The sequence below is a fragment of the Pipistrellus kuhlii genome, unplaced genomic scaffold (genome assembly GCF_014108245.1).
Source record: "Pipistrellus kuhlii isolate mPipKuh1 unplaced genomic scaffold, mPipKuh1.p scaffold_m20_p_17, whole genome shotgun sequence".
NCBI classification, from domain to species: Eukaryota; Metazoa; Chordata; class Mammalia; order Chiroptera; family Vespertilionidae; genus Pipistrellus; species Pipistrellus kuhlii.
Window position 1 is genome coordinate 1297736 of NW_023425482.1, and position 25325 is coordinate 1323060.

The following is a 25325-nucleotide window of genomic DNA, read 5'->3' on the forward strand; positions in this document are numbered from 1 at the left end:
GCTGGTAGCGCAGCAGCCTCCAAAGCCCCTTTGCCTGGTGTAGAAGTGGTGAAAGATTCATGATGCTCCGGACCTGTCCAGTGCTCTACTCCAAGGCTGGCCCCCCAACTGTGGGCTGGCAGCCCCTGAGCTTTGACGGTGGGGCCTTCCACCTCAAGGGTACTGGAGAACTGATGCGGGCATTGCTGGTGTTACGGCTGTGTGCCTGGCCTCCTCTGGTCACCCATGGCCTGGCGGTGAGCAGTGACCTTGGGGATGGGCCTAAAGGCTCCCCAGAGCCTGGCATTGAGCCTCGCTCCCTGTCACCTCAGATCCAGGCCTGGTCTCAGCGGCTCCTGGGCTCCCGGTTCTCGGGCACACTTCTCCGAGCATCCATCTATGGGCAGTTTGTGGCTGGTGAGACAGCAGAGGAGGTGAGAGACTGTGTCCAACAACTCCAGACTCTAAGCCTCCGGCCCCTGCTGGCAGTGCCCACAGAGGAGGAGCCAGACTCAGCTATCAAGACTGGGTGAGTAAGCACAGCCTCCTCACAGGCCATCACAGCCCATATGTGCATAGTCCTGGCTTGTCATGGTAGGTTTGATTAAAAATAACAAAATTTAAAAAGATTGAATGAGTAAGGGGCCAGGGGCCAGGGAGGCCGGGAGGATGGTGGAAGGGGTTGGCTGCTCCAGGACCTGACACCTGCTGGCTGGGCAGCGAGGCCTGGTATGAGGAGAACCTCAGTGCTATGTTGCGGTGTGTGGACCTGTCACGAAGCCTTCTGGAGACCCCTGGCCCAAATGGGAACATCCTCATGCAGTTGAAGGTGACGGCACTGACCAGCACTCGGCTCTGTGTAAGGAGCTGGCAGGATGTGGGAGGAAGGTGTGGCTGCCCACCATGTCCCCCTCACCACTCAACCATCCCTTCCAGAAAGAGCTAACCTCATGGATCAGAAGGCCAGAGGCTTCCTTGGAGCTGAGCCCTGAGAGGCTGGCAGAAGCCATGGACTCTGGACAGGTAAGGAGCTCAGGCTGTGGGAGAAATGAATGGTTGATGGGGAATGACAGGAGCAGAGACCCCATGTTCAAACTATTTAATTGCCACTACTTTCCAGGCTCAGAACAATCACAATAAATGTGGCTGTAGTCCTGGTTGGATTGCATAGAATATGGATGGTATGTGGGCTATAGGGGAGGGGTCTGGGGGCTCTGAGCTCTGAGGAGTGATTGAAACAGCAGGTCTCTATCAACTAGAAGAAGGTATATCAGTATTATATCGATAGACTCAACTTTGCTAAGTGTGTGCTGGTTAGACCAGTGTGGTTTGAGTTAATCACTCATTCATCCATCTGTCCATCCATCCATTCCTTCTTATTTTCATGTCCTATTTCTGCCCTGCCTGCCATTGGCACCCACTCTATCCTATATAATATATATATATATTTGTTAGTGTGATTTTATTTTGCCAAGCATATACTCTGTGTGGACATTTTTTCTAACATTCCATTATGAAAATTTTCAGTTAAAAGAATTTTTACTGTGGACACTATATACCTGCCATTGTTAACATTTAACTATACTTGCTTTAAATCATCTGTCTCTGTATCCATTGCTCTGTGCATCCATCAATCCATCTTATTTTTTGATGCATTTCAAAGTAGGTTGAACACATCAGCACACTTTCACCCAAATGCTTCATAAAGCATTTTACCATTTAGAGCTCAATAATTTATTGTACTTTATTACTTTTCAGGTAAAATTCTATATAATAAAAGGCTAATATACAAATTAACTGAACAGCAGAATGACCAGTTGCTATGACACACATTGACCAACAGGGTGCAGATGCTAATGGGAATGTCAGGAGCAGAGACCCCTGGTCTTGGTGTGCACTCCCACAGGGGGAGCGCTGCTCAGACAGAAGATGGGCTCATGGAGGATCACAGTGGCAGTAGCGGAGCCTCTCCCGCCTCCATGGCAGTGCTAAGGATGTCCTACTCATGGTTTAAACCCACTCCATCCTCCAAGGGCTCCCAGACTGAGAGGGGGCACAGGCCAGGCTGAGGCCTCCCCATATCCCCCCCTTTAGTGCAAGAATTTCATGTGCTGGGCCTCTAGTTTCCATATAATGAAATACTCAGATTGTAAAGGTACCATTTGATGAGCTTTTTTAAAAATATATATTTTTATTGATATTTTTACAGAGAGGAAGAGAGAGGGATAGAGAGTTAGAAACATTGATGAGAGAGAAACATCGATCAGCTGCTTCCTGCACACCCTCTACTGGGGATGTGCCTGCAACCAAGATACATGCCCTTGACCGGAATCAAACCTGGGACCCTTCAATCCGCAGGCTGATACTCTATACAGTGAGCCAAACTGGTTTCAGCAAGTCATGCATCTTTTTTATGTAAAACAGTAGTCTGTTCCTTTTTTACAGCTGAATAGTATTCCATTGTGTGGCTATACCACAGTTTGTTTATCCATTTCCCTAATAAAATACATTTGGGTTGTTTATATTTATTGGCATTGATAAATTAATCTTTCATACATATGTGCACAATTGTTTGTGTGAACATAAGTTTTGACTTGTATAAATACCTTGAAGTAGAATTCCTAATAATACAATAAGTACATGTATATTTTTAATTTTTAAGAAATAGCTAACCTGCAATGTATGAGAATTCCAATTGTTTCACATTCTCTGCAGCACTTGGTATTCTCTCTCTCTTTTTAAGCCATTTTAATAGATGTGGTATAATTGACATTTTGATAATGAATAATTATGTTGTGTATCTCTTCATAGGCTAATTTGCTATCTCTAGATCTTATTTGGATAGTATGTTTACTACAGAGAATTTTGTGGTAAACTTTTACTACTTCTATATAATATATCTTTTTTTTTTTTTTTTGTATGAGTGACTTCAAGGTTTTCTTTTTATCTAGTTTTCCATTATTTTGAATATAATATGCCAAATGGCTTTTCTTTAATTATTTTTTTTACTTGTTTGCTTTGTTCTGTTTTGGTTTCGTCTGAGTTACTGAATTCTTAATTTGGTTCTGGTATTATTTTTGGGAAATTTCCATTGTTCCTTCAAACATTTCTTCTTCCCATTTACTCTCTCTTCCATTGAATTCCAATTTCATATAAGAAAGACCATTAAATATTGTCCAAGAAGCTTTGGATCTATTCTCTCCCTCTTTTCTCTGTTTCAGTTTCCATAATTTCAATAGATTTTTTTAAATTCACTAACTCCTCTGTAGAATCAAATGATAAGCCATTAAAGGCATTTTTTAACTCTGTTGCTATATTTTCCAACCAATCTTTATCATTTTCTTCTCTCTGCTAGAATGATCTATATGATCTGATATTGTTCACCTTTTCTGTGAGAGCCTTTAACGTATTAACCATAGTCATTTTAAATTCTCTGTTGTATAATTTTAATATATTTGCCATATCTGAGTCTAGTTTTGATAATTGACTTGTCTTTTGAGAGTGTATTTTCAAATACTTTGTATTTATATTTTGTTAAAAGATGAAACACTGTATGGGGAAATCTAAAAAATAAAATAAAACCAATTCTGAATTATAACTTTGCTGGGTAGAGTAATCTTGGTTGTAGGTTTTTGCTGTTCATCATTTTGAATACTTCTTGCCACCCTCGTTTGGCCTTCATAGTTTCTGTTGAGAAATCAGCTGATAATTGTATGGGTGCTCCCTTGTAGGTAACTGCTTTTCTCTGGCTGCTTGTAAGATTCTCTCTGTCTTTTGCTCTTGGCATTTTAATTATGATGTGTCTTGATGTGGTCCTCTTTGGATTCTTTTTGTTCGGGGTTCTCTACACTTCCTGGACTTGTAAGTCTATTTCTTTCACCAGGTGGGGTAAGTTTTTTCTTCAAATAGGTTTTCAGTATCTTGCTCTCTCTCTTCTTCTGGCACCCCCATAGTTCGGATGTTGGTACGCTTGAGGTTGTCCCAGAGATTTCTTACACTATCTTCAAATTTTTGGATTCTTTTTTCTTTTCCAGTTGAGTGTTTGTTTTGTTTGTTTGTTTGTTTGTCTTTTGCTTCTTTGTATTTCAAATCTTTGGCTTGATTTTTGCATTCCTCTAGTCTGCTGTTGGGTCTCTGTATAATATTTTTTATTTCAGTCAGTGTATGTTTAATTTCTAGTTGGTTTAATTTCTTTTTCATATCCTTGAGGGTCTCATTAAATTTATTGGCCTTTTCTAGGAAATTCTTGAAAAGCTTATAACTGTGGATTTGAACTCTATATACAGTCTTTTGTTCTTCTCCATTTCTTTTGTTTGAGATCTCCTTCCTTTTCTTGGCATTTTCGCTGCTTATGCAAAAGCAGCTGGGCAGGTTTATAGAATGTACAGGGTGGGACCTCAGGAGAACCTCGGGGCAGGGTGGGGGGTCTCAGGATGTCACTAGGCTGGGGTGTGTCAAACAGTGATGGCTGTCATCAGCCATCTCTGCCTTTCAGCGTTTTCAAGTCCCCACGCTCCAGTGCAGTAAACAATGATTGCTGGTCACACCTCTGCAAAAAAGTCACCCTCACTTTCGGACCCAATAGCCAACAGACCAGCCTCTCCCCTTAGGCGTCTGGGTCCCCTGTGTGACTCCAGAAACTGGATTTCAAAGTGATAGGGAGCTTTTTTCCCTTCAGGTTGAAAAAAAGCTGCACACCCAGTTGCTGGCCACCAGCCCAATTCCTGTGCCTCTGTACCTAGGCTCCTCAGCTTTTCAGTGCTTGTGCTCCTTTCTCTTTTGGCCAGCTTTCCTGTGGTTTTGGGTGATAGATGTTTTGTCTTTTAGTTGTAGTTTTTTTTAAAATATATTTTATTGATTTTGTACAGAGAGGAAGGGAGAGAGATAGAGAGTTAGAAACATCGATGAGAGAGAGTCATTGATCAGCTGCCTCTTGCACACCCCCTACTGGGGATATGCCCGCAACCAAGGTACATGCCCTTAACCGGAATTGAACCCGGGACCCTTCAGTCCCCAAGCCAATGCTCTATCCATTGAGCCAAACCGGTCTTGGCTCTTTTAGTTGTAGTTTTGAAATTGTTGTGCGAGGCCGCACCTGTGCCGCCATCTTGGTTTTATCCTAATGAGCTTTTACAAATAGACAAATCTGAGCAACTCAAATCCCTATAAAGTTATATGAAATTTCCATCATTGCAGAAAGTTCCCTTGTGTCCTTTAAGATGTACACAAATAGTGTTGTTATCTATTTCATTGTTTCATACTTTTCCCACTGAGCACTTAGACTTTAAGGTCCATCTAAGTGTTTGTAAACATTAATCTATTGCTTACAAATGCTGTTTCTAGCTGTGTGATTTCTCTCTCCTGGGGTGGACACCCTGGTGACCTCCAAGTTTCCACTACCCTAAACAATACTGCAAGGGGATGATGCTTCCTTTTGAAACCCTATAATAAGACTAAGTTAGAGGCAGTTATGATTTCCATATTACAAATGTATTCATTCCCTGAATGTTTATTGGCCATCCACCATGTTCCAGTGCTGTGCTAGGGGTTAGGATTAGGGTTAGGGTTAGGGATAGGGTTAGGGTTAGGGTGTGGGTTAGGCAGAGAGTAGGAGGGGCGAGAGCAGCAGAGCCTAATGGGCTGCAATGAGGCCTTGGCATTTCATGAGGAAATTGAGGTCCTAAGAGACTAATAGGAGGAAACACTATGACATGTATTGTGAGCTAGCCACTGCTCTAAGCATTTCCTTAGGTCAACTCCAAGTCACTTCTCTCTCTGAGCTTGTTTCCTCACTGAAAAATGGAGCTTGGAATAACTTCTGCCTACCAGGATCATAGTGGGAAGTTAATAAACAAGATAGTAAATGCATCACATTATTCTAATGTCATGTATTGAACGATTATGTGCTGGCACTGTCCTATTCTTGTTATGTCCAGGTACATCTCACCTAGTAACCAATTTTTTTTATAATAAATCTTTATTTTTTAGATTATTACAGGTGTTCCTCTTTCCCCCCTCTTCCCCCATAGCTCCCCTCCACCTGATTCCCAACTCCACCCCATGCCCTTACCTCTGCCCCTGTCTTCATCCAATCTCTTCCCTCACCCCTCAGACTCTCTTCCCCTTGAGAATTGTTAGTCCAATCCCTTTCTATGTCCCTGATTCTATTATGTTCACCAGTCCATTTTGTTCTTCAAATTTTTTATTCATTTGATTTTTAGATTCACTTGTTGGTAGGTATGTATTTTACATCTTTTTGTTGTTCATAATTTTTACCTTTACTTTTCTTCTTCTTCCTCTCCTTAAAGAATACCCTTCAGCCGGGACTGGTTTGGCTCAATGGTCTGCTTGGAGACTGAAGGGTCCCGGGTTCGATTCTGGTCAAGGGCATATCCCCAGTAGGGGGTGTGCAAGAGGCAGCTGATCGATGACTCTCTCTCATCGATGTTTCTAACTCTATCTCTCTCCCTTCCTCTCTGTATAAAATCAATAAAAAAATATATTAAAAAAAAGAATACCCTTCGGCATTTCATGTAATCCTGGTTTGGTGTTGATGAACTCCTTTAACTTTTTCTTGTCTGTGAAGCTCTTTATCTGACCTTCAATTCTGAATGATAGCTTTGCTGGGGAGAGTAATCTTGGTTGTAGGTTCTTGTTGTTCATCATTTTGAATATTTCTTACCACTCCCTTCTGGCCTGCATAGTTTCTGTTGAGAAATCAGCTGACAGTCATATGGGTACTCCTTTGTAGGTAACTAGCTGTTTTTCTCTTGCTGCTTGTAAGATTCTCTCTTTGTCTTTTGCCCTTGGCATTTTAATTATGATGTGTCTTGGTGTGTTCCTCCTTGGATTCCTCTTGTTTGGGGTTCTGTATGCTTCCTGAACTTGTAAGTCTATTTCTTTTACCAGGTAGGGAAAGTTTTCTATCATTATTTCTTCCAATAGTCCTTCAATATCCTGCTCGCTCTCCTCTGGCACCCCCAAAATCCGGATGTTGGTATGTTTTAAGCAGTCCCAGAGGCTCCTTACACTATCCTCAAACTTTTGGATTCTTCTTTCTTTCTGCCTCTCTGGTTGGGTGATTTTTTCTTCCTTATATTCCAGATATTTGGTTTGATTCTTGGGGTACTTTGATCTATAGTTGAGTTTCTGTATAATCTTTATTTCAGACATTGTATGCTTAATTTCTGACTGGTCCTTTTCCATTTTTTTTTTTTTTTTGGGTATTCTCTTTAAGAACCTTGAAGTCTCACCAAGCTTCTTGGAGGTCTCATCAAGTTTCTCAAAGGTTTTTAGAAGATTCTTGAGTAATCTTATAAATGTGATTCTGAACTCTGTGTCGTCCATTAGTTTACTCTCCTTCATCTCTCCCATTTGTGACATGTTCCTGTGTTCATGGAGTGGCTTTGTGTGGTAGGTGACCTATCAGCTTCCCCAGTCATCTGGAGTGGTTGCTTTTGGTATATCCCTTTGTGGGCTGAGTGCAAAGTCTTGGTGTGATTAAGCCTTGTTTGCTGTTGGTACTCTGGGAGGAATTGATCTCCAAGCCAAGTGTCTGTGAGGACCTGCTGTGTCTATAAAGGAAGAACTGCTGCACTGGAGACTCGGTTTATTTCAGTGGGGCTTTGGTGCTCACTGAGTCCGTCTCCCAAATGTGTCTCTTATGGGTATGAGTGGTTGAAATTGACCACTAGGAACACTGGCTTCTGGATCTCCAATGGGATTCAGTTTCAGTTACTGTCTGAAGCCACAGTGCAGGAGCTACAGCGAGAATTACAGTTTTCTCCTGTTTGCATGGGACTTGGCGGTTTTGTTGCTGGAGCTGCAGTTTATATGGTTAAGCTGCTTCAATACAGGCCATCCATATGTAAAAGTAGCTTTGTGGTGCCTGGGCAGGTCTGTATAATCTGTGGGCGGGGCCTCAGGGCAGGGTCTCAGGGAAGGACGGGGCCTCAGGGTGAGGCGGGGTTTCAGGAAGTCACTAGGTTGGGGCATGGCTAACAGCGATGGCTGCCATCAGCCATCAGCCATCAGCCATCCCTGCCCTTCCACGTTTCCAAGTCCCTGCTTCCCTGCAATCCAGCGCAGTAAACAATGACTGCTGCGTGCACCTCTGCAAGAGTCGCCCTCACTTCAGCCCGAATGGCCGACAGACCAGCTTCTTCTTGTAGGCATCTGGGTCTTCCATGTGACCCCAGCAATTGGATTTCAAAGTGATTGGGAGCTTCTTTCCTTTTGGGTTGAAAAGAAAAGCTGTGCTTCAGGCCCAGTCACCTGCCACCAGCCCAATTTGCCACCAGCCCGATTCGCATGCCTCCATACCTAGGCTCCTCAGCTTTTCAGCCCTTGTGCTTCTTTCTCTTTCAGCCAGCCTTCCCATGTTTTTGGATGATAGATGTCCTTTGTATTAGTTTTAATTTTTTAAATTGTTGTGCGAGTGGCAGACCAGTTGTTTACCTATGCCACCATCTTGGTTTCCCTAGTAACTAATTTTTATCCACATAACTTAGTAAGGAAGCTACTATTATCATCTCCATTTTATAGAGGAGAAAACTGAGGCCCAAGCAGCAAAGGTAGAACCAGGATTCAAACTCAGATTCTGGGTTCTTAACCATTGAATTACACTTAAATAAATTATATATATGTGACATAGCAAATTTTTAGATTTCTAAAAATTCTAAACATATTTCCCTTCCTGGTGTGTGTGTGTGTGTGTGTGTCTGTGTGTGTAGATTTATGCTCTGGAAGAAAGTCCTGAGCTGCTCTCGCCTTCTCTACTGCCCTCCCCCAGGATCTCCAGGTCTCCTGCCTCAGCACCGAGCAAAACCAGCATCTCCGGGCCTCTCTGAGCCGCTTGCAGCGGGTAGTACAGGTAATGCCTTCTGCTGTGGCCTGGCTCTGCTGCACCTGCTGGGCACCCCTGGGCTCTAACCATAGGCTTTTTCGCCCTCAGCATGCCCAGGCCCAACATGTGAGGCTCCTGGTGGATGCTGAGTACACCTCACTGAATCCTGCTCTCTCTCTGCTGGTGTCTGCTATGACCTTGCGTTGGAACAGATCCAGAGAAAGTGGGCCCTGGGTGTGGAACACTTACCAGGCCTATCTGAAGGTGTGTGATGGGTTCTGGAGAAATTTGGGCCTTGGTTCCAGCATCCTGATCTGAAGATGTCCTTTTGCTCTGCCAGGATACTTACGAGCGGCTGAGGCGGGATGCTGAGGCTGCAGAGAGGGCTGGCCTGGCCTTCGGGGTGAAGTTGGTACGAGGGGCATATCTGGACAAGGAGAGAGATGTGGCCCAGTTTCAAGGGACCAAAGATCCCACTCAGCCTGACTATGAGGCTACCAGTCAGAGGTAGGAATAACATCTAACCTTTAGCGCTCACTACCCATGATGCTGAGCATCCTGTATGTGTCTATACATTTCTCCCTCTTCTTGGTCTAGGATACCATCATTTCCCACTTTTATCCTCCCTTGGATCCCATTGCACTCAGTAAACCCCAGAACCTTGCAGAACCCCACAAGGCCCCACATGATCTGGTCATTGTCATCTCTCTAACTTTTCTTTCCATTCTTTCCCTCACTCACTGCACTCCTTGATGATCCCCAGGGCCTTTGTACTTCCTATCCCACTGCCTAGAATGCTCTCCCTCCAGATAGCTGCACAGTACAACCCTCACCTCCTTAGGTCTTTGTGTATTTGGTACCTTCTTGGGGGACCTTCCCTTGCCCACTCTCTTCCTGGATTTATTTTTCTCTTTATCACTTACCAGTAGTTAAGGTTCTATACAGTTTCATAGGCCCGGGAGGGCAGGGTTTTCTGATTTGTTCACTTCTGAACCTTCAGTGGTTAAAATTGTGTCTGATACATGGTGGTGCTCACTCAGTAGAGATCTGCTGAGTGAATAAACAAACTCCAAGCAGTAAGTACTATTATTATCATCCCCATTGCACAGAGGATGAAACTGAGGCACTGAGAAGTGGTAGGCCCAAAACTTGAGCCCAGGCAGACTGGCTGTAGAACCCATGTTCTTACCCATCACATATTAACTTGTATATGTGATGGGGCAAGATGTGGGTGAGCTCATTGGACCTCCCCCATCCCCATGGCTGGGAAGGAGGACTTTATTTCTTCAACACATACTTGATGACCACCTGATTTAGATCAGGCCCTGGTCTCAGTAGAAATCAAGGTGACCCTACGTCCTGTCCTCAAGGAGCTTTCAAAGTCTGAATCCAGTTCACAGTGGATCAAGGAGAAGTTTCTACAACTGCAGGGAATTATGTAAGATTTCAGGGCAAGGGTACAATCCATCTTTGGAACCCAGGGCCAGTGAATGTTTCTAGGCACGTACCATACAATTCACAATTCTAGGCACGTACCATACAATTCACATACAATTCACGTACCAAAAACTCATCATTCAAAAGTATACAATTAATTCAGTAGACTGTAGTGTATTCACATGCTTGTGCCACCATTGTCACTATCTAATTACAGAACATTTTTATTACATCAAAAAGAAATGCCATTTCCATTCATTAGCAGACACTCCCCATTCCCTCTTCCCCTCAACCCTGGCAACCACTAGTCTTTTTAAAGTCTCTATGGATTTTCCTTTTCTGAACATTTTATATAAATAGTATCATGCAATATGTGACCTTTGTATCTGGCTTATTTCACTCAGCATGTTTTCAGGGCTCAACCATGTTGTAATATATATCTGTGCTTCATTCCTTTTTATGATTAAATCATATTCCATTGTATGAATGGACTACATTTCATTTACCCATTCATCAGTTGATGGATATTTTGTTTCCACCTTTTGACTGTTGTGAATAGTGCTGCTGTGAACATTCATGTACACATTTTTGTGTACACACACATTTTCAACTCTCCCAAAAGTTCAGTTATCTGGAAGCGGATTGCAGGATCACATGGTAACTCCATGTTTAAACTTTTGAGGAACTGCTAGATGGTGTTCCACAAGCATGCACCATTTTATATTCATACCAGCACCTGTTTCAATTTCTGCACATCTTCGTTAGCATGTTTTAATATAAATTTTGAATAATTAATAAATTCACATGATTCAAAAATCAAAATGATATGAAAATGAATACACTGACATATCTCATTTTGACACAAATCCACATCTAATCATGGAGTCTCCCTGGCCCCCACAGGTAACCCCTTTAGTTAGTTTCTTAGCTGTGTTTCCTAAATTCCTTTATACATATAGAGGCAAACACAAATGTTTTTGTATTGCAAAAAGCATCATGTTACATATTACTCCTGGCTTTTCCACTCAACTGTATATGTTAAAGGTAAAATAGATTTAAATAGTCTAGATTTAAAATGGCAACAAGAGTAAGTGGAAGCTATATTGATGCTCCCCCAGGACCAAACTGAAAATACAGAAGAACCATCCTGAAAAATCAACTGAAGACTAGCTGGAGAAAACCCTAATAACCAAGGACAGAAAGTAGAGACCACATAGAGACTAGTAGGAAGTGTGGAGGCACAAAAGAGGTGGCTGGGCTCCCACAGACAGCAGCTGAAGTCCCAGAGGAATATATCAGCTGTGGAGATTCCCACAGAGAACTCTGGGATCTAAACACCAAGCTGGGCTCCCCATCCCAGAGCACCAGAACTGAGAAAAGTACCCACATAACACCTGTCTATGAAAAACAGCAGGGTTGCTGTCTGCCAGACAGAGATGGCTGGAAATGGAGGCACCATTTTAAAGGACCAATGACAAATTTTCGTTTGCAGCCATTCACCTTGAACTCCAACAGAGGGAGGCAGAGTGGACTGGAGCTGTGTGAGGAAAGTTCAGGGTTGGGGGCTCTGGAGTTGAAGTTCGGAGGGCAGCCAACTCATTCATTATATCGTGCTGTGGAGGACATTTTTCTCCAGCGAACCTTTGCTATGAAGGTGATTTTTGAGGGAAAGGCAGTCAACACACCCTGTTGGAAGAACTCTTGCTCCACCCTGAGGCCAATAACCTGATGCCAATAAAGGCTGATAACAATCTGACTGCAGGCAGAGGAGGATTTCTAGAGCCTTTGAGTCTTTGCCTGATCTCCTTCTGGGTCTGGGGTTAGGAAACACAGACCCTTGTGCACATTTTGGTCCTTTCTAAAGGCACCCAGCCAAAGCAGAGGGAGCTACAAGCTGGGGATTGCTGACAGCTACAAACAAGTACTGAGGGTCAGTCACAAACAGCGTTTGAGATTGTCTTACACTAGAGATTGGGAGTCTTAGCAGATCTACCTAATACACAGACAAAAACCCAAATGAGCAGCCAAAATGGAGAGACAAAAACAAGCCCCAAATGAAAGAATAAGATTCTCCAGAAGAAGATATAAATGAAATGGTGATAAGAAATTTATCTGATATAGAGTTCAGAATAATGATGGCAAAGATGCTCAGTAGCATGAGAAAAGATACAGTAACTATGAAAAAAGACCAGTTGAAAATAAAGAATGACATAGCACTACTAAAGAGCATGTAGGAAAAAATACACAGCAGATTGAGGAAGCTGAGGATCAAATCAGTGAATTAGAAGACAGGGTAGAAAAAAAATCACTCAGAGAACCAAAAAGAAAAACCAATTAAAAAACAGAAGGACAATCTAATGGAGATATAGGACAACATAAAATGTAACAATATTCACATTTTGGAATGCCAGAATGCAAAGAAAGTGAGAAAAGGATAGAAAATATGTTTGAAGAAATAATGGCAGAAAACTTCCCTAATCTGCTGAAAGAAAAAGTCACACAAGTTCAAGAAGCACAGGGAGTCCCAAGTAAGAAGAACCCAAACTGGCCCACACTCAGATACTTCATAATTAGAATTAATTAAAGACAAAAATAAAAGACAAACAGAAATTCTTAAAGGCAGCAAAAGAAAAGCAAACTGTTACCTACAAAAAAGCTCTCATCAGAAATTCTACAGGTCAGAAGGAAATGGCATGAAGTACTCAAGATAATGAAAATCAAGAATTTGAACCAAGATTATTATGTCCACCAAGGCTATTATTCAAAATAAAGCTTCCCAGAAAGGGGAAAAAAAAAAAAAAAGTTAATGGAGTTTATCACCACCAAACCAGCACTGCAAGAAATTCTAAAGGGACTGCTGTAATGAGAAGAATGAGAGAGAGGGAGGGAGGGAGGGAGGGAGGGAGGGAGAGAGAGAGAGAGAGAGAGAGAGAGAGAGAGAGAGAGAGAGAGAGAGAGAGGGAGAGGGAGAGAGAATGAAAATGGCAATAAATAAATACTTACCAAAAATAACCTTAAATGTAAATGGATTAAATGCTCCAATCAAAAGACATAGGGAAGCTATGGAATACAAAAACATGACTCAATTATATGCTGTCTACAAGAGACCCACCTCAGAACAAAAGACTCACACAAGATGAGAGTGAAGAGATGGAAATTTTTTTTCCATACAAATGGAAATGAAAAAATAAAAAGCTGGGATAGCAATACTCATATCTAACAAAATAAACTTCAAAATGAAGGCCATCACAAGAGACAACAAAGGTAACTACATATACTAAAGGGATTGATCCAATGAGAGAATATAACCTTATAAACATATATGCACCCAATATAGGAGCAGCCAAATATTTATAAAACTTCTAGAGAACTTTTAAGGGAGAGGTCAACAGCAATACAGACATAGTAGGAAAGTTAAACAGCCCTCTGACTTCATTGGATAGATCTTCCAGAAAACAATTAACAAAGAAATAGTGACTCAAAATGACACACTGGATCAGATGGATTTAATCGACTTTATAGAACATTTCACCCCAAAGCTGTAGAATATACAGTCTTCTCAAATGCACATGGGTCATTCTCAAAGGTAGGCCTCATGTTAAGACACAAAACTAATGTCTACAAGTTCAAGAATATTTAAATCATATCAAGCACCTTCTCAGACCACAATGAAATAAAATTTGAAATAAACTACTGTAAAAACACTCAAAAACATTCAGACACTTGGATGCTAAATATCATGTTATTAAACATGAATGGGTTACCAAAGAGATCAAGAAAGAAAAAAAGAAAACAAACAAACAAACAAACAAAACCAACAAGGCTCCAGGGGACCCTGACACATACGAGGAGAAACTGAACTGTCTGGCATCAGGGCAGGAACTCAGGGATGGCTTTCTTTCAGACAGAGGTGCTTGCAGCTGTCATTGTTTTGTTCTGGGACCTCCCCAGTGCAGGACTGACTGGTGGCCATTTCTATTTGCTCTGCCCTGGTGATTCCCTGAAACCTTGCCTGACCCAATTTACAATCCCACCCAAACAAGTTGTCTGCAGCGGCTTTTGCATATGAATGGCCTGTCCTTTCACAGGCTAAAACCCTCTCAAACAAGCTGCAGCAGGATTAGGGAGCCCCGAACCTATCAATAAAAGTCCCAAGACTTGACACCAGCACCAGCCTGCCTTGCTTCACAGGTAGGCCTCATCTAGACACTTCCAAATCTGATACAAAAAGGAGGAATCTGCAAATCTCTCTGTAGCTCCTGCTGGATGGCCCCGGGCAGTGGCTGTCTTTGCACGTCCCTGGAGACCCAAGAGCCAGTATACCCAGTGGTCAGTGTGAGACCATACCAGATGACAACTCTTCACATCCATACACAACATACACAAGGGGCATAGCCAATTGGCTTGGAGATCAACGCTTCCCAGTGATACCAACAACAAGCAAGGCTTAACAACAAGACTGCACACACATCCCACAAAGGGCTACACCAAGACTGTCCACCTCAGGTAACTGGGAGGCTGACTCACTGAACCATATAGGACACCTTAGCACACAAAGCCACCCAACCAACTCAGGGAAGTTGTGAAAATGCCAAGACAAGAAAAACAACTGGCAGGAATCCAAGATGGCTGCACAAGTAAACACCTAGCCGCAGCTGCACACAACAATTTCAATAAAATACAACTAAAATATAAAATGGACATTACCCAGAACTACAGGAAAGTCGACTGACTGGAAATTCTACAACAAGAAGCAAGGAGAAAAACCAGAAGGAAGAGTGGAGGAGCTGTAAAAGAAAAAGGTACGGAGACACGTGGCGTGCGCGGAGAGGACGAAGCCGAGAGCAAGGGCGGCTGAGTGCCTGGTTGGTGTTCCCTAGCGGGAAGGAGATAAAAGCTCTGACTGTGCTGGGCCCCAATTCCAACTGCTTTGAACCCCAGTTCTAGGCCAGACCCCGGGGACCCAGGCTCATCCATAGGGAGCTGGGCCATAAGGCAGAATCCCGGGGGAGCAGCGAAAGGAGGTCCCGGAGGCGCGCACATTGCGCGCAGAGAAGGGACGGAACCGTGTGATTGCCCTGGCAGGAAGGAGACAAAAGCTCCCGAATGCTCTGAACGCTACCTCCAATTCCACTTCCAAGTGAACTGAACCCCAGTTCTGGGCTTATTGGGGGAGAGCCTAGACTGTTTGGTAGCAGACGAAAATCGAGGGCACCTTTCTCTCAGAGGTGCTTGCAGCGAGTACTGAAGAACCCTGGGGATTACTGATACTTAGGAACTGTATAGGGTAGGGCTGAGGGAAGCCAAGGCTGCAGGCTCCACCCTGAAACCCCGCCCCATCAGAGAAGCTGCGAATATGCAATGAAATAGATCACAAACGAAAGAAATGGAGGACAAAAAGCCACTGGATATAGAGTTTAAATCTATGCTTATAAGGTTTTTCAAGAATTTCCTAGAAAAAGTCGATAAGAACTATGAGGATATGAAAAGGGATAAACTAGAATTAATAAGGAATCAACAAGAAATAATAAGGGATCAACAAGAAATAAAGAATACATTGTCTGAAATAAAAAAGATTATGCAGAGTCCTAAAAACAAAATGGAAGATCGCAAGAATCAAGTCAAAGATTTGGAACATAAAGAGCCAGAAGACACTTCTCTGAAAAAGCAAGAAGGCAAGAGAATCTAGAAAATTGAAGATAATGTAAGAAACCTCTGGGACAACTTCAAGCGAACCAACATCAGAATTATGGGGGTGTCAGAAGATGAGACAAAGCAAGATATCAAAAACATACTGAAAGAAATAGTGACAGAAAACTTCCCCCACCTGGTGAAAGAATTGGACTTACAAGTCCAGGAAGCGCACAGAACTCCAAACAAAAGGAATCCAAAGAGGACCACACCGAGACACATCATTATTAAAATTCCAAGAGCAAAAGACAAAGAGAGAATATTAAAAGAAGCAAGAGCAAAGAAGGTAGTAACCTATAAAGGAGCACCTATACGATTGTCAGCTGACTTCTCAACAGAAACCATGCAGGCCAGAAGGGAATGGCAAGAAATACTCAAGGTGATGAATAGCAAGAACCTACAGCCAAAAATAATCTACCCAGCAAAGCTATCACTCAGAATCGAAGGCCAGATAAAGAGCTTCACTAATAATAAAAAAGCTAAAGGAGTTCATCACCACCAAACCAGAATTATATGAATTGCTGAAGGGGGTTCTTTTGGAAGAGAAAGTAAATAAAGATAAAAATTATGAACAACAAATACGTAACTACAACAAGTGAATCTAAAAACCAAGGAAATTAAAAAAAAATCTGAAGGGGAGTGAACTGACGATTCTTGGGGAAAAGGGGAGAGGGGGATGTGGGAAGAGACTGAACATAAACTGTGCACCTATGGATGAGGACAATGGGGGGTGGGAAAAGGGCAGAGGGTGGGTGGGAACCTGGTGGAGGAGAGCAATGGAGAGGGGGGAAAAGGAACATTTGTAATAATATGAACAATAAAAATTTATTAAAAAAAAAAGAAAAAAGAAAATGCCAAGACAAGGAAATAGATCACAAACAAAAGAAATGGAGGAAAAGAATAGACTGGATATAGAGTTCAAATCTACGCTTATAAGGTTTTTCAGGAATTTCCTAGAAAAGGTCAATAAGACCTATGAGGAGATGAAAAGGGATCAATAAGAACTAATAAGGGATCAATAAGAAATAATAAGGGATCAACAAGAAATAAAGAATACATTGTCTGAAATAAAAAATATTATACAGACTCCTAAAAACAAAATGGAAAATCACAAGAATCAAGTCAAAGATTTGGAACATAAAGAGCCAGAAGACACTCCTCTGCAGAAGCAAGAAGACAAGAGAATCCCAGAAGATGAGACAGAGCAAGATATCAAAAACATACTGAAAGAAATAGTGACAGAAAACTTCCCCCACCTGGTGAAAGAAATAGACCCACAAGTCCAGGAAGCGCACAGAACTCCAAACAAAAGGAATCCAAAGAGGACCACACCAAGACACATCATAATTAAAATTCCAAGAGCAAAAGACAAAGAGAGAATATTAAAAGCAGCAAGAGCAAAGCATGTAGTTACCTATAAAGGAGCACCCATATGTTTGTCAGCTGATTTCTCAACAGAAACCATGCAGAATCGAAGGTCAGATAAAGAGCTTCACTAATAAAAAAAAAAAAAAAAAGCTAAAGGAGTTCATCACCGCCAAACCAGAATTATATGAATTGCTGAAGGGGGCTCTTTCGGAAGAAAAAGAAAATAAAGATAAAAACTATGAACAACAAATACCTAACTATCAACAAGTGTATCTAAAAACCAAGGGAATTAAAAAAAAAATCTGATGAACAATATTAACTGGTGAATATAATAGAATCAGAGGTATGGAAGGGGAGTGGACTGACGATTCTCAGGGAAAAGGGGAGAGGGGGGTGTGGGAAGAGACTGAACATAAACTGTGCACCTATGGATGAGGACAATGGGGGGTGGGGAAAAGGCAAAGGGTGGGGTGGGAACCTGGTGGAGGGGAGCAATGGAGGGGGGGATGAGGAACATTTGTAATAATATGAACAATAAAAATTTATTTAAAAATAAATAAATAAATAAATAAATAAATAAATAAATCATACACAAGGGGCAGACTCAGTGAGCACCAAAGCCCCACTGAAGCAAGTCCTGTTCCATAAGGGTGTCTCCTGCACAGCAGCTCTTCCATTTTAGACACAGTGGGTCCTCACAGCCAATTGGCCTGGAGGTCAGTTCCTCCTAGGGACTTCAACAGCAATCAAGGCTCAACTACAAGATTGTGTACACAGCGCACAGAAGGATGCACCTCAGGTGATTGGTGAGGTTGAGCCACTGGGTCCTGTAGGACACCTTCTACACAAGGCCACTCTATCAACTCAAGGAGACTTAGTAGCTACCCAATACATAGAAACAAACACAGGGAAGCAGCCAAAATGCAGAGACAAAGAAACATGTCACAAACGAAAGGAATGGAAGAAAGCAAACTAACTGGATATAGAGTTTAAAACCACAGTTATAAGATTACTCAAGCATCTTCTGGAAACCTCCAAGAGACTTAGTGAAACTTTCAAGAATATTAGTGAAAATGTAAAAAAAATAGAAAAGGACCAGTTAGAAATTAAGCATACACTGACTGAAATAAATAATATACAGGGATTCAATAATAGACTAGGTAGGCGTCTTCAAACTACGGCCCGCGGGCCACATGCGGCCCGCAGAGGAGTCTGCTTGGCCCGCCAGGTTTTTTGGGCAGTGAGCGCAGCCGAGGTGTTACAGTAGGAATTAGTAGTTCATATAGTCCGGCCCTCCAGCTCTCTGAGGGACCGTGATCTGGCCCCCACTTTAAAAAGTTTGAGGACCCCTGGACTAGAGGATCTCAAGAACCAAAATAATGATTTGAAATATAAGGAAGCAGAAAACACCCAACTAGAAAGCAAAAATAATCCAAAAATATGAAGATGGTGTAAGGGGACTCTGGGACAACTTCAAGCCTACCAAAATCTGAACTATGGGAGTGCCAGAAGAAGAGAGCAAGATATTAAAACCTATTTAAAGAAATAATGTCAGAAAACGTCCCCCACCTGGTGAAAGAAATAGACTTACAAATCCAGGAAGTGCAGAGAACCCCAAACAAGAGGAACCCAAAGAAGACCACACCAAGACATATCATATTAAAATGCCAAGGGCAAAAGACAAAAAGGGAATCTTAAAAGCAGCAAGAGAAAAGCAGTTAGTTACTTTTAAGGGAGTTACCATATGACTTTTAGCTAATTTTCCAACATAAATTATGCGTGCTAGAGGGAGCAGCAAGAAATATTCAAAGTGATGAATAGCAAGAACCTACAACCAAGATTACCCAGTAAAGCTATCACTTAGAATTGAAGGTCAGATAAAGAGCTTCACAGACAAGAAAAAGCTAAAGGAGTTTATCAGCACCAAACCAGTACTATATGAAATGCTGAAGGGTATTCTTTAAGAAGAGGAAGGAGAAGAAAAAGGCAAAGATAAAATATGAACAACCAAGTGGCAACAAATACGTATCTACAACAATTGAATCTACAAATCAAATTAATAAAAAAAAATCTGATGAACAGAATAAACTCGTGAATGAAATAGAATCATGGACATGGAAATGAAACAGACCGATGATTCTCAGAGAGAAGATGGTGTTGGGTGCAGGAAGAGATTAGACAATATCTTATATGCATGTATGCATTACCTATGGACACAGACAATAGGGTGGTGATGTTTCTATCTCTCTTTCTCCCTTCCTCTCTGAAATCAATCCTATATAATAAAAGGCTAGTATGCAAATTGACCAAAAAGTAGAACAACCAGTCACTAAGACACACAATGACCACCAGGGGGCAGATACTTGATGCAGGAGCTTCTCCTGGTGATCAGTACACTCCCACAGCGGGGAGCTCCACTCAGCCAGAGCTCACCACTAGTGAGCATAGCAACGGTGGCAAGATCCTCCCTCACCTCCACAGGCAGTGCTAAGAATATCTGACTGTCGGACATCCTCTGAAGCTCCTCAACTGCGAGAGGGCACAGGCCAGGCTGAGGGACACTCCCTCTGCCCCTAAGTGCACAAACTAGTAAAAAAAAAAAAAAAAAAAAAAAAATATATATATATATATATATATATATATATATATATATATATATATATATATATACACACACACACACACACACACACACACACACAGGCAGCCAAAACCGGTTTGGCTCAGTGGGTAGAGCATTGGCCTGTGGACTGAAAGGTCCCAGGTTCGATTCTGGTCAAGGGCATGTACCTTGGTTGTGGACACATTCCCAGTAGGGGGTGTGCAAAAGGCAGCAGATTGATGTTTCTCTCTCATCAATGTTTCTAACTCTCTATCCCTCTCCCTTCCTCTCTATAAAGAATCAATAAAATAAAATAAAATAAAAATAGGCAAAGGACCTAAATAGACACTTCTCCAAAGCAGACACACAGATGGCCAAGAGACATATAAAAAAAATGCTCAAGTCAATAAAAAAATATTTATTTAAAATGACAATAAGATATTACCTCACACCTGTCAGAATGGCTACTATCAACAAATGACAAGTGCTAGCAAGGATGTGGAGAATAGGGAATGTAGACTGATGCAGCCATTATGAAAAACAATATGGAATTTCCTCAAATAATTAAATATGTTCAGTGGTTGAATGTCGACCTATGAACCAAGAAGTCATGGTTTGATTCCTGATCAGGGCACATGCCCAGATTGTGGCCTTGATTCCCAGTGTGGGATGTGCAGGAGGCAACTGATTAATTATTCTCTCTCATCACTGATGTTTCTATCTCCCTCTCCCTTCCTTTCTGAAATCAATTAAAAATATTTTTTAAAATTAAATATGGGTCCTAGCCAGTTTGGCTCAGTGGATAGAGCATCAGCCTGTGGACCAAAGGGTCCTGTGTTCTATTCCAGTCAAGGGCATATGCCTGGGTTATGGGCTCATCCCAGTAGGGGGAGTACAGGAGACAGTCAATCAATGATTCTTTCTCATCATTTATGTTTTTATCACTCTCTCTTCCTCTCCCTTCCTCTCTGAAATAAATAAAAATATTTTTTAAAAATTAAATATGGAACTGCCATTTGACCCAGTGATCACACTTCTAGGAATATATCCCAAGATACCCAAAACACCAGTCAGAAAGAATGTATGCACCCCTATGTTTATAACACCAATTTACAATAGCTAAGTGCCCATCAGAAGATTTTTAGATAAAAAAAACTGTAGTATATTTACACCATGGAATATTATGCAGGTATAAAAAAAGAAGGCTCTCTTACCATTTGAGACAGGATGGAGGGACCTGGAGAGTATTATACTAAGTGAAATAAGACAGAGAAAGATAAGTATCACATGAGCTCATTCATATGTGGAATCTAATAAGCAAAATAAACTGATGAACAAAATAGATCCAGAGACTTAGAAGTATGGAATAAACTGCGGAATCTCAGAGGGAAGGCGGGGAGGGTGGGTGGGTGGGAAGAGATAAACCAAAAATCTTTTATGCATAACCCCTAGGCACAGACAATAAGGTGGTGAAGACCTGGGGTGGGGATAGGGCGGGCTAGAAGGGTCAATGGGAGAATAAAGGGAACATATATAATACTTGCAACAATAAAATTTTAATTTTTCTTAAAAGGCAAAATAGTCCAGTAATAATGAGCCCAAGACTTATAGCATCAGACAGCCTGGGTTCCAAACTGATTGGGGAGGCTGAACCACTGGGTCCTACGACACCTACCTGGCCATTTCTAACTGTGTGACCTAGGGACAAGAGACTTAATCTCTTTCCCATTCCATCTCTCTCTCTCTCTGTAAAATGGGGGTAATCAGAACATCTGCCTCACAGAGTTGATTTGAAAGTGAGATGAATGAATATGTGTCAGGCAAGGAGACTTAGTGAAGAAACTAAACTATTGGAGTGCGGGCAAGGTTGGAAGAACCCACAGGGAATGTTGAAGCACCTAGGAACCCACAAAAGCGGGAAGCCATTATGGCCCCTGTGCTATAGGTGGGGAAGGACAGCCATACTGGAGGAGATGTGGCGAACATAGGACAGTTAGGGTAGAGCAAGGAGGGGGCTAAGGGACAAAACACCTGAGTTCTCTTTCGTCTCACCTCTGATCTTCTGCCCATGACTCCATGGGTGATGCAGGACACAAAAGTCAGCCTCCAAAGGGGCAGAGAAAACGAACAGATTTAGAAGGCAATGGAAAACGGCCCACGAAGGCCACAAGGTGGCATCTGGCCTACAGCAGCTCAGAAAGCATTTTCCAGTCCTTTTACCCTTCTGTACCCAGATGCCCCTGTCCTTTCTACAGCTGCATGGCAATCCTCTGTGCCATCATTCATCCAGCCAGTCCCCTACTTATAGACATTTGGGTTGGTGCTAGTCTCGTTCTACAGACAATGCTGCAGTGAATGACCTTAAGGAAACATCATCTTCTGCATGTGATGTGGCCCTTTGTTGCGAGACTGCCATTATGACAAAGACTTTTTGTACACTGTCCTCTCACTCCATCCTCACAGCATCACTGTTAGGTGAACTCACATTGTTACAAGAGAGGAAAATGCTCTGGGAAGGAATGTTCCTTGCAGCCAGTCCAGGTGGAAGTGGCGTATTTTGTGACTCCAGAGTCCTTGCTCTTAGGCACCCCAAGAACAGAAATGCCCAGTCCCTGAGGCCTGACCCTTACTCACCAGGTACCATAGCTGAAACAACTCTCTTCAGTTACAGACGCTGTCTGGAGCTGATGCTGACTCATGTATCCCACCGTGGCCCCATGTGCCACCTCATGGTGGCTTCCCACAATGAGGAATCTGTTCACCAGGCAACCAAAAGGTATGAGGTGGGCCCCTCCCTTCCTCTCCCTCACTCAAATGCCAGGGATAGGTAGAGGCCCCTGTGCTATAGGTGAGGAAGGAGAGCCAATGGGAGGAGCAGTGTAGGGACAGTAGGTTCAGCGGAATTCTGGGGAGGGTATTAAAAACATTTAACCCCTGCTATGCCTGTAGGTCTTATAGGCCCCAGCTGAACAAGGCATCATCTCTTATTTGCTGGAGTATGGGGAGGTCTGGGGGTGTCAGAAAACTCACTAAGAAACTTTCAGGGACTTCGGAACACTAGTTATTTATCATTAAGTTTAGAAGTATTTTAATATTTAAATAACTGGAATAGCCCTGTGGGTACCTAATGGCTGACTTTCAGCTCAGATTCAGCCACTGTCTGAATTGGTGATGTGACCTTTTCTGTAGCATGTGGGAGCTGGGCATTCCTCCGGATGGGCCAGTCTGTTTTGGACAACTTCTGGGGATGTGTGACCACGTCTCCCTGGCATTGGGTATGTGAACGGCCCATTCCCCGCCACCACCATGCCTCATCCAGCCCCAGGCCTCACTCCTCAGCCAGGTCCCTTCTCACATTTCCAGCCAATACCTGGTCATCCTCCTCTCTAGAACCTTCAGATGACCCTGTCTCCAGACCCTCCCAGAGAAATCTGTTACTCCAATGTCTAAGGCCTTGCAGGCCTTTGTCTCTGTGCCTGCTGTCTGTTGTTTAGCTGGTTCTTGATCATGCTGTCTTGTTTCCTATGTGCTTTGTTACCTTTACCACTTTGCTCCCCAGTGACTGTGACCAGAAGAATTGTTTTTCTCTGCCACTGTACCCTAAATTCATAACTTCAGGTCTCTTGAGATATCCCAGGTATGCAATTTAGGCTGCATATGTGTAAGGGGACTTATCCATGGCCACAACCTCTCAGAGGTGGATTTCTCTGTTTTCTTCCCTGCTCTCTTATGGTCAAGGCCACTCCCTGGGAGTGGAGGGAACTCTTACTCTGAGGGTGTACATTTTTGTGATCCAGCTGAATGCGGGGGACTTCTCTACACCCTGGTCAGACTTCGGCCTCCTTTTCTCTATCCCTTGGGCTCTGTGACATCATCAAGTAGCAGCTCAATTTTGCCTTCAGGACAGAAATGCTTCCTGTGCACCCTTTCCCTCTCTGGTTCTCATTTTCTCTTAATTCTTGGATTAGTAAATTCCTTATTCTCTTGACTTTAAGATTTTTTTAAATTTTTAAAAAAATATATTTTATTGATTTTCCACAGAGAAGAAGGAAGAGGGATAGAGAGCTAGAAACGTCGATGAGAGAGAAACATTGACCAGCTGCCTCCTGCACACCCCCTGCCGGGGATGTGCCCGCAACCAATGTACATGCCCTTCACCGGAATAGAACCTGGGACCTTTCAGTCTGCAGACCGATGCTCTATCCACTGAGCCAAACCGGTTTCGGTGACTTTAAGATTTTTTAATGTTAACTCCAGAATTGTTGGTTTTCCAGTAGGAAATGTTGTCTAACTCATTTAGTCTGCCATGTTCTCAAAACTGGAAATCTCTGTTTCAGATGGGGCCTAGGGGAGCCTCTCTCCAAACATGAGCCAACATCCTGCTTATCCTCTCCCTGCAGGGCAGGCTGGCTATGCCGTGTATAAGTCCATCCCCTATGGCTCCCTGGAGGAGGTGATCCCCTACCTGATCCGGAGGGCCCAGGAGAACCAGAGTGTGCTGCGGGGTGCCCGCAGGGAATGGGAGCTACTCAGTCAAGAACTTCGGCGGAGGCTGCTGGGGCGGGGCCTGAGGGTGCCTTCTTAGTTCCCCCAGGGGTTATGTGGTCAATAAAGGTCCTGAGCTACTGCCCTGCACTGAAGCTGCCTCCTTGGAGAGGGGATGATCTTGACACCAGCCAGCCCAAGAGGGTGCTCTGCAGTTCAAGAGAGAACTTTAGATAACCCTAGAGCATACAAGGGCATTGATCAAAGACTAAAGAAACCTCCCCCCACCCTGAAGCAGTCTATCCTAAGATGGGCCTAGGGTCAGGCTCTCTTCAACCGGTCAGGAACTCTCTTCACTCCAGTAGATGCCCAGATGAAGAGGAGACACTGAGGCACTGAAGTCGAGAGTCTGGGCTAGAGCCACATGTGCAAGGAGAGACAGAGAGGAGAGGCAAACTACTCTCATTTAGTAACATTTTCTGAGATCCCTTCTGAGCTAGACTCGGGATGAATAATGCTGGGAACACAACAGTGTCAAAGACTACCCCAAGCCCAGCCTCACAGGGTTCTTAGTCCAGTAGAGGTAGACAGACCCATCTCCAGACAGATAGTCCAGAATGGTTAGGCTGTGATGGGGAAAGCCCATGCAGATATCAGGCCAGAGGAGACACCTCTGTGATCAAGAGAGCTTCCCAAAGTATTCATAAGAATAACCAAGTGAACATGGAGAAGAGCATTCAAAGGCAAGGGCATGTGCATAAACAGAATTGTAAAATAGACTGGGGATGTGGAGACAAGGTTGGAGGATGGGCAGAGCCAGATGATGCAGTTTTAGATACCAGGCTACAGACCGTGGACCTGGTCCCAAGGGCACTGGGGAGTCAGGAGCATTTCAAGCCAGGGAGGGACAGTCAGGTT

The 25325-nt window shown here is 42.9% G+C and overlaps 1 protein-coding gene and 1 long non-coding RNA gene across 2 annotated transcripts; both read left to right on the forward strand.

Annotated features, from left to right (window-relative positions):
• On the forward strand, nucleotides 1-24549 carry PRODH2 (proline dehydrogenase 2). Its single transcript, XM_036440815.2, has 10 exons — nucleotides 1-236; nucleotides 312-508; nucleotides 700-838; nucleotides 916-1002; nucleotides 8771-8851; nucleotides 8933-9088; nucleotides 9165-9331; nucleotides 22588-22698; nucleotides 23112-23197; nucleotides 24323-24549. The coding sequence occupies exons 1-10, from the start codon at nucleotides 60-62 to the stop codon at nucleotides 24505-24507; spliced, it is 1386 nt and encodes a 461-aa protein (XP_036296708.1). The 5' UTR covers nucleotides 1-59; the 3' UTR covers nucleotides 24508-24549.
• Nucleotides 14712-18385, forward strand: LOC118720667. Its single transcript, XR_004988498.1, has 2 exons — nucleotides 14712-14767; nucleotides 18120-18385. It is a non-coding gene; the product is annotated as an uncharacterized LOC118720667 (long non-coding RNA).
• Nucleotides 24550-25325: the final 776 nt, after the last annotated feature.

Bases quoted from the DNA above. Each gene is read 5' to 3' on its own strand.
- PRODH2 (XM_036440815.2), top strand. From the start codon at position 60: ATGATGCTCCGGACCTGTCCAGTGCTCTACTCCAAGGCTGGCCCCCCA. The intron at 1,003-8,770 runs GTAAGGAGCTCA...GCCCTCCCCCAG, and splicing joins AAGCCATGGACTCTGGACAG to GATCTCCAGGTCTCCTGCCT. The intron at 9,089-9,164 runs GTGTGTGATGGG...TTGCTCTGCCAG, and splicing joins CTTACCAGGCCTATCTGAAG to GATACTTACGAGCGGCTGAG.